Source organism: Heliangelus exortis, chromosome 3, assembly GCF_036169615.1.
Source record: "Heliangelus exortis chromosome 3, bHelExo1.hap1, whole genome shotgun sequence".
NCBI lineage: Eukaryota > Metazoa > Chordata > Aves > Apodiformes > Trochilidae > Heliangelus > Heliangelus exortis.
The window spans coordinates 94235264-94250298 of record NC_092424.1 but is presented as its reverse complement, the minus strand read 5'-3'; the positions used below and the strand labels follow the sequence as shown (position 1 = coordinate 94250298).

Below are 15035 nucleotides of genomic sequence, written 5' to 3'. Positions count from 1 at the left end.
GTGTATTGCTCCTGACATTTCTTCACTGTGTTACTTCATGACAGGTGGGCCCTACCTTCTTCTCAAACTTGTGTTACTTTTTTTTACTTTGATTTCTTAGTGAGGCACCTGAGGGTATAGTAGCCAATTACTCACAATGGTTATGTTAAAAAAAAAAAATTAAGCAATTTTATATTAATTCACATTCAATTTGTATTGCATGTCTATTCAGGCCTGGATTCAACTCATCTAATATGAAGCTTTTAACTGAGGCAACAACTAAAACTTCCTCTGTAGTTAATGGAGTGAAAGAGTTTTTTTCCAGGACAGTGCACATCCCAAGTGGTCTGAGAGCCCTTTGGAAATGTTTTTCAGTCTCCACTGACTGTACAGCTTTGGGAGGGACTAGGTGCCTGATTAATTCCCTTCAGTCAAATTCCTTAATTTATGTGGGATAAATCTAAGTTTAATCTTGTGTAGCACACATCAGAATTCGAAAATGACAGTCATTTTCCAAACCTTTCATTATTCTTCATAGCTCCCTTGTGAAACCTGTCCCCATCATTTCCGTGCCTTGGTTCTCATTACCCTGATTTGGTTATTTTCTGGTTTTATTACATTCATGCTTTGAGAAATTTTCACAGGTATTAGATCCTGCATTCAAAGCAAGTGCTGTTGGCTGTCACTTCACAGTGCTATAGTACACAGCAATTCAAACCTCTACTGCCTCTTTGACCATGTCTGTGCAAGGAGATGCTCACTGATCTGTTCATAAGGACTAATTGGTTTTGGCAATGATGAAAATTCTTCATACCAATGCTTGTTACTTGGAAGTGTGTCCACAATAGACATGTCATTTACACAGGTCCACAATAGATGTCATTTGCAGGTAGATTGCTCAGTTGGCCAGATTAATTTCCTTTCCATTTCAGTTTTCACTAAACTACATAATTTTGTCTTAACTATGTACTTCCTACCTCATGGTCAAGCTGTTTCCAGACCACTAATGTGTTTAATAGATACTAAACAAAGTAAATGTATTAAAATAGCAATTATAGAGCCTTGGCTGTTTCCTTTTCTTTTTCCATGACACCATTGTTTTCTTGACCCATCATCAATTTGCATGGCCTTTGGTATTTTTAATGTCTTTTTTGTGAGATCCTTCCTTTTTCACTCTTAGCGAAGAGTAAAGAAAAATGCCAGGTTCTGTGCTTTATATTTTTAATTTAAGAATTTATAATTTTAATTTAAAAATTAAATATAATATAATTATATTATTTAAAATAATGTAAATTAATATATAAATAATATATAATCATCTTTTGTAAATAATAAATATGTATTGATGTGTAATATAGCTATAAATATAATATAAAACAATATGCTTATATTATAAAACTTCTGTTTTTCTATTGACCTTAGTTTGAAAGATGTGGCTAGGACATAAACTGTTACTGGAATACATTACCATAAATTTCCTGATCAATGATGTATGCAAAATATTTCAGAGTAAGATTTTTTCTTTTAAATCTTTTCAAGATTGCATTGCTCTACTTAACTTTATTAGAAGCAAATTTTATGAAGGGTAATGTAACTCCTTTCAGAAGGAGTTGCCAAAATGTCTTACATGAAATTAAAATATCAGTTATTCATTATCATCAGAAGTTCCATATGAAATTTCCATTTACTTAATCACAATCCTAAAACATTTGAAACATTTGCACTCACTCTGTTTCCATAATGAATAATGTACTAGGAACAGTAATAATGAAAAATTCACTTGGCAGACACATAGAAAAAGTAATATCAGATGGATGTGCTGTTTCATGATGCTATGAAATGAACATGGCATTTATACTGATTCTGATTTCCAGCACTCTTTTAAAAAAAAAATATTATCAGCAGGACATATCAAGAGGTCACGTTTTGGTCTGTCCGGTGGGAACTTCCTATCTGATTTTGTATGAACGTACATTTTAATTATTCAGGTACAGGTAGATAGGACTGACTTCAGAGAACCTATTAAAATTATCTAGGTTAAATTTAGTCACTCATCTTCAAAATTGCAATACGCAGTTTTTTACAGAGAGCTTCCCTAAGGCTGGCAAGCCTGCCTAAGCCCTGTTTGTCATGAAAACTCCCTAAAAATGCACATTTTTGCATCAATCAGTCTGCAGGGCAGAGTCAACAGGCAGATGCTGGCTCCTTCCAAACCCTGTGGGGAGCTGGAGGGTGATTCTGAAATCTCCGAAGTGGGCAGTCTGGTAGGAGATGCAGGTAGGCACATCTAGGGTTCCTCAGCACACCTGGTGGCAGAAGTATCAGGCTTAGAATAATTCTGCTGAGGAAAAGTCAGTAGTAGCAGCTTTATCTCTTTTTTGCAAGGTAGTTGTATGGCTAACCCTGTTAACCAGGAAACGAGTTTAGTTTAGGGCTGTTCTCATCTACAAGTGGTCCAAGCATTACTTTCTCATCTGACCATTCTTCACTCCATTTCAGGCAATGGTTATTCTTTCACATGCTTCAATGGACACAACTGTAGGTGCAGTATTTCTCAAACTTCAGAAGCAGCACTTCCTTTGAACTTACACATTTTCAAGTATGAGATACTTCCTTGAGCCCCTTAATAGTGAGAGGAAGATAAGAACCTGCCACACAGGCTAAATGTCCACATGAGCAGTAATTTTGCTGATAAGTGAAGAGTCCAGGCAATCCATGCTCCCCTTTTGAGGGCTAGTAATAGTGGAGATGATTTCAGTTCTATCCTGGCAGAACATGGATTTCTATCAATGCAGAGTGATCTTGTTGGTTACCACTTAATCGTGTATCTACAACCTTCTGAACATGCCAAAAGATATTAAATGTAAAATTAATGGTATAAAGTGATGTTCTTAGTATATTCATATAAACAGCTGATATAAGTTTAAAAAATATGATTGTGATCAGGAGGGATTACTACATTTTAACTATTTGCTAAAACAGTTCTTCATCAATGTACAGGTGTCCATTTGAGATGTTGAGGCCGTGATGATCACAAAAAAGCAAGTCAAAAATCAAATGCATTGTTGTTGTTTATTCAGATGAGTGAAGCAGAGGTTAATGGGCAATTTGAATCGGTGTGTGAATCAGTGTTTAGTGAAGTTGAAGCTCAGGCAATGGATGCCCTTGACCTCCCTGGATGTTTCCGAACAAGAAGCCACAGTTATTTGCGTGCCATTCAGGCAGGCTATTCCCAAGATGATGAATGTATTCCTGCGATGGCATCTTCCAACATCACCTCAACTATCAGGTCAACCACAGGTAAGCAAACCTATGATGACCCTTACACTCTTTTGCATGTAAAAATATGTCCTCGTGTTTTGCAAAAGGATGCTTGACACTGGAAAAAAATCTCCCTGTGTAGTGATAGTATTTGATACCAGTATCCTTAGGTTTGTAACACTGTTCTATTGTGGATTCAGCTTGGGATAAGCTCCTTTTGAGGAGAATCCTGCAAGCATATTACAGTGGACCTGGACTTCAACACAGCCTTAATTTCACCTCCATTTCCCATATGTAGAGTTAACCAGGTGTAAATATAAAAATTCAAGTGTAAATGCTATAATGTATATTATAGACATGTAGATATTTTTTATCTATCACGTAATCAACCTTCTAAATGAGATCAGTTGCACTGGTTTTAATTTAGGTTCTTTACCAAAATTAGAAAGAGAAGAAAGATTTTAAATATCTGGTCTAAATATTTACAGGAAATTAACCTAGCAGGGAATTAATTACAAACTTATAGAAAAAATGTAACCAGTTGTATGGATACACTGAGTCATAAACATTATGGCAAGCTTGACACATCAGCTATTACTCATCAGTAACCATTAGCAGTCATTGTTACACCATTCACTTGCAGGATCTTGCATTCTTTTGACAATTTTCTCTTCTTAGATGTTTATCAAAGATTCTAGCTTTATTTTAGAATATTAGCACTTATATTGGTAGAGAAAATATTGCATGGATAGCAGTTAAAGAATTAAAATTAAATTTATAACAAATAACTATTCTTCATTAAGTGTTCCAGATTCATTTTTGTTTCCAAATGTGTTAACATCAGTTCCTAATTATGATACTGTCCTTTCCATGTACTATTAAATTGCAAGGCTACCAATCTACAGAAGCTAAAAATAGAGCTCAAAACACATCATGCAAAATTACTTTTAAATTATTTGGTTGACATATCTGTTGTATAGCAGAACAGTGGGAGCTTAGAAAAGAAGGTAAGCTGAGGCTGAATAACATAAATTTGCATTCCAGAAGTAGAAGAAAAATGCTATTTTATCTTAAGCATAGTATTTTAATTGCTGTATATAACACTGTAAAACCAGAAGTTGTGGCTTACAGTGCCACCTCTAGGGATGTTTCTGTCCTTTGTTTATTAGAGATGCTATCATGATATAAAATGAGATTTTATTGCTACCCCACAGATTAATTTTCATTTCTGTTATATAGCACTGTGTACTTATTTTGAAGAAACCTTCCATGGCAAAGAAAACAATTAACAATATGCTTTAGAGTCTGACTCCAGATACTGAAATGTAATGCTTTCAGAATTAGTTTGGTTACCAGGTTGATTGGTTTTATCCTAAGCTTTCTTCAGTTTATATGCTAGATAAGCCCAAAATTCACACTGAAAGGAATTTATTTTTCTGTACAACAAAAAAAACAGGTAACAGACTACATTTAGGAAAATCACTAGATTAAGCAGTGAATATGTTTGTATCTGAGTGTTTTCATACTTGTGAAAAATATTTTGCATTGGTTACCCATCTGCTGGTTAAATAATGTGGCTTTGAAAACTTTAACCTTCATTTCACACACATCTTCCCCCTCATCTCTGAAATGATTTATCAGGTAGATTTTTCTTGCCCCAGTACGTAATCTTTCTGCTTTGTTGTAGTGAAATGATATTGGCATTGAGAAAAAAGATTATGTGAGATGCTTGCCTGAGCCAAAACTGTTTCCAAGCCTATGGACTGTATACAGCTCTGAGTGTGGCTGTGTATTCAAAATATTATCTCTGTACCAATGAGCAAGTTTGTCCTCAGCTTCTATGTAAGATAGATATTCAAATTAGTAATATGTATCTGATTTACAATAAGAGTAGGGATTATGTGATTTGCTATTAATTGAAATTTTCATTTGCCAAAACCTTTTCCTTTTTAAAAACCTTGTGGTAACTCTTCCATATTTCTGTCTTCAGCTCATGTTACTTTGGAGGGAGATGCTTCCTTCCTTATCATTAAAATTCAAGAAAAATATCTTAATTCTCCAGCCCTTTCCACAAATTGTAAAAGAAGCAGTTGCCTGAGATGAGATAATGGTGTTGGCAGATATTTGACATTTATACGGGCTTCATTCAAATAAATGTCAAAAAGGTCAAAATTTCACATCAGCCTTCAGTTCCAATTCAGTCTTTTGAATTCTTAGGAAAATTACATTACTTTTGTTTGTTTGTTTGTTTGTTCTTATTTTTTTTTCCTTCTTTTTTTCTTTCCTTCTTTTTTCTTCTGATGCAACAAACTCATCTTGGCAAAGAAACTGAAGATATTTCTTAGAAACAATTAACAGTCTTGTACTTATGACTTACAGTATGATTAACAGTATGTACTTATGACGTAAAATTTCAGTGATATAGGTCATGGCTGCCTCTGGATGTTTTAAAGCAGTTAAATATTAATGCACAGGTTTAGCTAAGAAGTCATGTAACTAAATATGTAAATGAAAAAAAAATTATAATATCTGATCTATTAATTCAATTACAGAAGCATGGAAGGTATATTTACAGTTGCAGTTCCCTAAAATGTTTCTAGATGCATTAATAGCTTTTCTAAGGTAGTCAGGTTGCAATTATAATGAATACTAATTGGAAAATTATTAATGGACTCTGTTAACAGTGTTTTCTAAAAACAAAAATGAGAAAACTACAAGGAACTAGTTCTCTCTTAAAGATACACAATTTTGCAGAGAAAGCAAGGTGGTTCATTGGTAGTAGGTATGGTACTAATGAATGCATAACTTTTGCATGGACCCATGTAGTTTATTTATTTGCTGAACTGGGCTTCTTCACCGCTAATGGAGAGAGTGTGACAAGACATGGGTACTGCCTGTTGCCCCAGGTGTCCATGAATGAGCTGAGTGTCAGTGCAGAGGAGACAGCCAGAATTGCTGGCAAACTGTCAGCTGGGCCTGGACTCCCTGTGACCCTTGCTAAGAATCATATTTCATTGTGGTTAGGGCATTTCTAGCCATCTTGTTTGATTTTATAAAGAGATAATGAACCCAGTAAAGAATCTGTCATGTTAAAAGCCCTGAATGACAGTGTATGCTTTCTGTCTCAGAACTGTATCCATTTGCAGCTGTCAGATGCACAGCTGAGAAAATACAGCTCCAGCTGCTGCTGCCTCCCACCTTGTCCCTCCATCACAGACAACATGTAATTTCCTGAATGGGAAGTCACGAAGTGCAGTAGTCATCCTAACTACTACTGCCTTACATCTTTGCTACTCCTGCAAGCAATGCTTCATTTTTCAGGAAGAGTGCATAAAATCTGGGTTACTTTTCCAGGTAGTACCCTCTTGGGTCCCTGTTGTGTAAGTAGATTATCTGCATGTATATACACTGTGCTGTCAGCTCCTTCCCAGCAACGTCTGGCTTGTGTAGCAGAGTGCTGTGGGGACATGCACAAGACACCTGAGCTACGAAGCCTGGAAAATATTAATCTCCCCTTTGCCTGAGAAGGTGATGTTATTTTTGTTGTGTGTCCTGTATGTGGAGATAGTCCTGTATATGATTTACTCCATATGTTACAGAATATTTCAGGATATTTCCTCATTGTTTTTTGGTTTGTGGTTTGTTTTGGTTAGTTGATTTGTTGGTTTGGAGGTTTTGGTTTCAGATTTGGCGGGTTTTTTTGTTTTGTTTTATCTTGAATGCAGAAATACTGGATTGCAGTGATACTAGAGGTAGAATTCAGCATGGTTTCCTGTGAAACAGAAGAACATGTTAAAATCTCTTCTCTGAGACAGAGAGTAATTTTGTATCTGCATTTCTGGCCATCCAGGATAACTAGAAAACCACGTCCAGATGTGGGGGGCACAGACAGTTTCTCCTGATGGCATTATTATACATTATATAAAACATCTTCACCTTCATTGAGAGAGACAATGTTCTCTAACCTACTGTTCTGGACACTCACACACCAGGTGGGATATCTGCTCAGTGAATAGGACTTTTATATGCAAATTGAACTTACTGAAGTGGAAAGACCAAACATCATAAAAGGTGGAACTGAAGCACTTCAGTCAGAGTTACAAAATCCTTTTCCAGCAACAAGCAAAGCTTTTAGACTGATGAATAAAAGTGAGATTAGTTTTCAATTTCTTAAAACTACTTCACATTTTCTTCTAACCCCAGGTTCTTTTGGTTATAACTGTATTGCTTCATGAATAGATTAATGACACAAAAACTCCACCTGGCTATGGACACCAGCACAATGGCATCACAGTATATAAGGGCACCGTGGACTTCTTGTCCTATGTTACGTGTCAGTCCAAGATCATTTCTCCACTTCAGAGATTTCTAGCCAATCTTGGGAGAAAGAGAATAAGACACTGCTAACTTCGGGGCATATGGTTTCTAGCCTTAAGTGGCCAGTACACTGCAGTAAAATGACTTCTTTTTTCTGGAAAACATATCATAATGCAAACTTTTCAGATCAGTTGTATATGCACCTCCTTTTAGCTAATTCATAGCAGGTAGCTGCACTAAACTGCTCAGTAAAGAGTCCATTGAAAAAGATGACAAATAGAGAACTCTCTTTTGTCCATTGTGCTTCTCTCAGCCAGTAGGACTCTGCTTGGCAACAAGTAAACTTCAGAGAATTCCACATTTACTGAACTATTGAGCACTAATTCCAAAACCAATTAATTCAAACAAGGTCATATTGCATGAGGGAGTTTTCAATTACAGTTCATCCGATCACTCAGAATGCCTGAGGTATTGCAGGTTTCCTTTCTCCTGACAAAGCTTTTTTTCAGCTTTCCATTTTTTAAATAAGGTGCTACTTAGAGTGAATTTTTAGAGCCCATGTTTGATATTTAGCCACAAATATCATAGACAGTAAAAAGATTGCTTTATCATGTCCCTACAAGCATAAAGGTGTGAGAAGTTGTATTGTTGCATAGCACATCCATTCCTTCAGACCCTACAAGGACTGATTCTCTGGTTGTTAGCTGACCCCTAATGCCAGTAGTTATTCCTCTGAGGTTGTTTTGTTGGCTTATTTGATGGGTGGTGGTTCCGTGTTTTTGTGTTGGTTTTTTGTTTTTGTTTTTTAAAAAAATATGAAGATACCAGGGTCAGGCAAAAGTTTAAGTCATGGTGCTACTCATGTGGAGCTAATGAAGGCCAGTGAAGGATAACTAAGAGGACAAAGGGTCTTGACCATCTTTCCCACAAGGAAAGGTTAAGAAAGAAGACTCATAGGAATTTCATAAATGTGTGTAAATATAGAAATTAAAAAATTACACTCCTCAGTTCATAAAAGAAAATTTTTTGTGATCAATAAATTCATCATTTCCTTTTATTTCTTTTATTTCCCTTTTCTTTTGCATTTTATAAATATGTAAATATATATGTTTGTATATATATAAAATATTATCTTTTATTCCTATTCAAGAATGAGATATTTCATCCACATGGCTGCTCGGACCTTCTTAATCCCAGCACTAAGGCTAGGAAAATCCAGCTGAATGAGAGGAAACATATGCATGGAGTAACATCTCCACATTTCTGTTGTCTGTATAGAAATAAATGCTGAGTCTTGGAGGTTTGAACTGGTATCTATTGCTAAGGAATACTTAGGAATAGTATCCACAAAAGGTGTGTTTAAAACCACAAAGGCTTTAATATATATAGAAGGCTGTTTTCTCAATTATAATTTGCCTATTGACTTTGCTTAATTACTGTTGGGGCTCCATGGAATTATCTGGCACTCTAATTCTCTGCAGGAAACACACCATATATCTGTGGGAGCACTTGGGGATCCTGAGTTAATAGTTTGATACTGTGCCAACTTGTGTGCCTAAACTGTGAGAATAAATCTTGTACTAACAAACGATGAGCCTAGTTCTACACTTGAATATGCACACATTATTTTCATTGCTCTGGGTGTATCTGGGGGGAAGAGTTAATCTTTAATTCTTTTAAAGATGTTGAAGTTCTGCTGCTATGCTGACACTGCTGTTTAGTAGCATCTTTACATGGTGGAAATGGCCCAGGGAGTCAGGGGGATGAAGGTGACACAAGCCCTTTGGTTTGAGGAGGTCAACAAGGGATGGTCAAGGGGCTTTTGCAAGTGTTCATAAGTCTGGGATTCCCTGAGATGGAGTAAGGATGTGCTAAACGAGGCTGCCTGGTTGCCTGGCCTCTTCAGACTGATGAGGCATGAAAACAGTTGGAGCAGTAGCCAAGAGCTTTCCATAATTTTCATTCTCCTTGGTACAGATGATCTGCAGAGGCAAAGATAAAAAATGCAGTCACTGCCTTCCATCTATGGTTAGTTTAAAAAATGTGTAATGAGTGTTTCTTTCTTACTCCTGCTGTTCTGTGCTTGACATAATTCCTCCGTAACCTATTAGATTTGCCAGACAGCTGGTTCATTCTTTATTAAAAAGGACACCCATGCTCCCCTCCCTGGCAGATTTTGGCTTCAAAGCTGTTTTGTGGGATCAGTTTTCACAGCATTTTCTCAGCTACGTTTTGTATGACACTATGAAGAAAAAAGAAAAAATGCTTAAAAAAGAAAGGAAAAAAAAACAAAACCAAAAAAAAGAATGAAACCATGCAAGGAAGGTGATTCACTGCTCAGTGCTTGAAGTCTTCCTGACATGATAGAAGCTAACAGTGACAGGAGTAAAGCTCACTTCAGCCATTTAGCTTGGGATTGCCAGAGGGTTTTGTCCTCAGGTAGGTCTGTGCAGCTGGGGAAAACTCACAGAGAGGATGAGCCCAGAAGCACCAGTTTGTTGTACTTCCTTGCACTCATAGTGAAAAAGAAGACAGGGCTTTTCTCCTGACAGTGCTTCTCTGACCGTGCTCGCTTGTGAATGAAAAAAACCTCTAAAAGTCTTCTCAGAAGCTCTGCATGTATTGTCCTGGATTTTGTTGAAGGCATTTGTTTTTCAGGAGCTATAATGGTGCCATGTGCACTGGAACTGCAATGCTGGCTGTGCTGGGCATACAGACATCATTTGTGACTGCATTCTGACACTGAATTTTGCCAGCTCATGTGTAATATTTCATGAGACTGTTAGTCCATCTGTTAATACAACTAAGCATAGCTATCTTGAACTTAACCCAGTTTTGCTTCCTGACAAATTGACCCTTAGTTTTGTTACACTTTCAGTACAACAGGGATGTGAGTTTTGTTCTGCTCTTACTTCTTCACAACTAATTCTTCCAAAAACCTGCATGTATAGCCACAGGAGAATTCCTCTCCTGTGGGTCATGGCAAAGGCACAGGGGCCAGATATAGTGTATATGTGAAGGAAGAGAGCTGCACTTCACATTAGCAATGAACTCCTTTGTGGCAGGTAATGTCTTGCTTCCAAAGGGACCCTTCTGCTTCTAGAACGTCCATTGGCCAGTAAATCTCTTTCTGAAAATATATTACTATGCATTTAGAGAGGTGTGTTCAGGTGCTTTCACTACTGTTCTGCCTCATGGCAAGGACTTTTTGATTAATGCTTGCCATTTTCATATTGACTTCTCCTGAGAAACATTATTTCTAACTTGCAAAATTGACTTTTCCGAGAGAACAGGATGCTAGTGGAGAGCTGCCACTTGAATTCTTCCCAATAACAGTGAATCTGTGTTCAGTGGAGACATATAGAAGTAGGAGAAAAGCTTTTGTAGTTATCTTTAGTTTTATGTCCAGCAAATTCTCTTTTTTGTTAGTAGTCACAAAAAACCCTCTTCAGATGTTTGCATATTTCTGCCAGCCTTCCATCAACTACCATCATCTAATTTCACTTTCCTAACATAAAGATTCAGCAGGATAAGCTTGTACTTAAGTCTCCATTTCTCTGTTGAGAGTTTTATTCAGACTCAGATCTGCCCTAGAAGGGCAACTGGTAAACCTGATAATTAAAATGTACTTGAAAAACTTCTTCCAGAGGATCAGAGAAATAAATATACTAAAATTGGTGACCTACCTTGGGCTTAATCAAACAGACTTAGCCTCTGGCCAGACAGATAAATTGAATGGTGTGGGGTTTACCTCCAGATGAAATAATCTAAACATAGGTGCTTTTGTGCAAACTAGTTTTCTAAGTTTCCATGATAATAAATTCATATTAGTAATATGTAATTGTTACAATCCAAGAGCAGAAAAATTGGGAGACATATTTCGTATTTTCAAAGTGTTTACATCATTAGTATTAGTAGATAATTGCATGGTACCATTTGAGACATCCATATGAGACCTATGAGAATTGCATCCTTCTGGACAAGAAGCTGTAGCTAGGCAAGAGGGCTTAGATCTCTAAAAAGGTTTGAGATACCTATGTTTAGGTGAGTTTGACTCAGACTGAACACTCTGTTGTTCACCAAGGGAGTCATCAAACCCTTACATACACCGAGGTCTCTTACACTCACCTAATAGCACCTCAACACTAAGCATTAAACTCTGTACTCACTCTAAGGCCAAGGTTTAGTCTCAGTATATAGCCCATTAAAATAAATGCACTGGAAACCACAAATATCAGATCAATGCAAGCCACTCATGTCCAAACAGTGCTAGGAGATATACCGAATTTGCAGTAAGTAGCCTGCCACTTGCTTTCCCAAGACTGAGAACAGAATATCAATGAGTCATGATTTTTGTATGCATTTCTTTACCTTTTGGGATAGTTCTGTGTCCATAAAAATATGTATATTCCCACTCTTTGTCACATTCCTCCAATTAAAAAAAAAAAAAATAAAAATTTTGGTCATAAAAATCCTTCTCACCCAATACATATATCTAAAATTAGCTGTCAAAGGTAGCCACATTAATATTCTATTATACTCAGTGAAATGTGATTTTTCTTCTTCAGGATTCCTATCTGTCATGAAAGAAGTTATCTTCTGGATGTCCCTATTTCTCACTGTTGCCTGTAAAAACAGTCTACAATGATAACAGCATAGCTAGCTAACTTTTACAAATCTGATGTAAAAATCAAATTGTGTTATAGGATGAAATCAAAGATTAAATACTGGTCCCATTAAAAAATTAAATCCTGGTCCCATCCCCTACCCCTGCTGGATATCTGAGAGGGCCATGCTCTGACTACAGGGTTGAGAGCTCCCAGGAGCATCACTTGCTGCACCAAAATACAGGGCTGGCAGCCTGCGAGTGCTTCCCTGAGCACTGGTTTTGACCAACTCCATCTGCAGCTTGGGTAAAAAGATCTCTTGGTTTGACTATTGCCTCTATCATTACTCATCTCAAAAGTCCACTTCTTGTCCAAACTCCTAGCTCTCTGTGGATTAAAATAATTAGTCAAAGGTGTTACATTATCTTTAATTAAAATAGTCTGTAATGTCTTAAATTCTTTAATATAGGACTGTTATCATAATGCATTGTTAAGATCATTCTACTGTGCAATGCTCCATAACATTAAGTAAACTGTTTCTCATGTCTTGTTCAGTTTAGAATTCCTTCCTGTAAATTAAAGAAAATCACAAGCTGCAGGTAGTTACTGTAAGAATAAGAATAGGAAATATAAAACCAAAACCAGTTATACGCCTACATAATCTCTCTGTGCGTTGGTTTAGGAGATTGATGGAACTTACTTTACTTGAGTGATAAGGGTATGTGGGAGTTCAAGAAGAGATTTTTTTTTAATTTTTTTTTTTAGGTACAGAATTGCAGCAATATTGATCTGATTTACTGAAAAACATTTTCAAATTTTCTATTTTATTTCAATGTGAAAAGAGTCTCCCAGTAAGAATTACCTCAAGCTTTTGGATCCCTTTTTTCTAGTTGTCTTTTACTTTTTTGTGAGAAATGCAATCTGTATTCTTGAAAAGCTGCATCTACATTTTGTAAATGAAATAGACTATAGTTAAAGGTACACTTTTCCTTTCTGAAACCAAAACACTGAGACTCTGTTTTTTTAATGCAACTTCAGTATTTTAGAGGCACACAGGAACTGTTTAGAAGAGCAAAACAGCTGTCAGCACTTTGCTTTTTCATGTACAGGATGCTGGTTAGGCTATAATTTCTCTCTAATTAACCGATTTAAAATAGAAACCTTTGTAACTAGTCCATCAGCAATCCATGATGTTGCCTGCATCTTTTTTGACTTTGGCAAAGGCTTACAGGGTCTGACCTTGATGTCTTGTTTGATTTGCATTTCTGTTTTGAGACTAACATTAATTACACTGTCAAAACAGATTTTACCATTTGCGTAGCATTGGCTGCCTACAGACCTCAGCTTCCTCAATATGGAGGTAACAACTTGCACACTGACTGACTTGATTACAGTCATTCCTTTTATGCTGCTCTCCTCCTGGGAGACTGTAGTGTGTACTTAGACTCCAGCTTTTTCCAAATTTAGTGGTCACATTTCCACTAAATTGTTGGTTTCCTGTACAAAATCAAGTAGATGTTCAGAACATAAGTCTAAAAAGAATTGTCTCAATCTGAATATTGAGTCTAACCTGATGCACACACAGACTTTTTAAAAAAAAATAAATTAAAAATAAATAAATAAACAACTCATCCAATAATTCTGCCTTATGACAGTAAATTCTGATTGAGGCTACAAGTCATGCTACTGATTTTAGCCTTTTTTTTTTCACAAGCTATATATTTTCTGTTTAGCAGTGAGATCTCAAGATCTGCTTAAAAAATAACATTTTATATAGGATTCATATGACAGCGATGGCTTAGTGATGTGCTATTTTCAAAACCTCTTTTAAGAAGATATCACAAAAATATCACTGGGAGCGTAACACAGTATCTTACTGCTTAATCTAGAAAGTAAGAAACAGGGTTCTTTTCATCAATATCCAAATTCAGAAAGTCTCCAGAAAATTCCTGGTCTCTTTAGTGGCTAGGATTTACTGTGGAGGGCTGAAGTAGAAAAAGTAAGAAGCAGGAAGATAGGTTAATAAAATATCTCCCTGATTTTGTTTAAGGGAAATCTATCCAAGATTTGATTAAAAGAATTACTTTCATTTAAAACAAAATGCTCTCTTGAATTTCAAGCACACTGTGACATTGGTTTTAATGACTACTTCTGGGAGGTTTGAATAGCCTTACTGTTAAAAAGCACTCTCATAACCTTACAAATAGAGAAACTCTTGAACATGGAAAGCCCTCAGAAACAACAGGATCTTAAACTAGCAAGGCAGCAAGCAAAGAACCTCCTCAGGAGCCAGCAAATACAAGGGCTGGAGGAGCCTGTACTGTATGAGAATGTGACACATCATCTTCACTTGCTCTACACTCACAGACAATGTTTAAATTGCAGTGCAAAGAGGGTGCATTTGAGAAGGTTTTTTTATGATTTGGAATCATAAATAGTGTGGCTAGCAAGAGTAGGGAAGGGTTTGTCCCTCTGTGCTCAACCCTGGTGAGGCTGCACCTTAAATACTGTGTTTAGTTTTGGGCTCCTCACTACAAGAAGGTCTTTGAAGTGCTAGAGCAAGTCCAGAAAAGGGCAACAAAACTGATGCAGATTCTAGAGCACAAATCTTACAAGGAGATGCTGAGGGAACTGGGGTTCTTTAACTTGGAGAAAAGAAGGCTGACAGAGAGCTTCTCTCTACAACTTGACCTCTGCAACTACCTAAAAGGAGGCTGTAGTAAGCTGGGGGTTGGTCTCTTCTTCTGAGTAACAAGTGAGAGGACAAGAGGAAGCAGTGCCAATTTACACCAGGGAGAGTGGTGTCAGGTCGGAATTAGGAAAAATTCCTTCATCAAAAATGTTGTCAGGCCCTGAAACAGGATGCCCAGG

General features: G+C 36.7%; 1 protein-coding gene across 12 annotated transcripts in view; it reads left to right on the top strand.

The window, feature by feature from the left end:
* DLGAP2 (DLG associated protein 2) overlaps positions 1-15035 on the top strand; it is a 359052-nt gene that overhangs the window by 304953 nt on the left and 39064 nt on the right. For all 12 annotated transcript variants that reach the window (XM_071741783.1, XM_071741780.1, XM_071741784.1 and 9 more), the window contains one exon: positions 3060-3279. In XM_071741783.1, coding sequence (XP_071597884.1) covers positions 3060-3279 — 220 coding nt within the window. The remainder of the gene's footprint in view (positions 1-3059; positions 3280-15035) is intronic.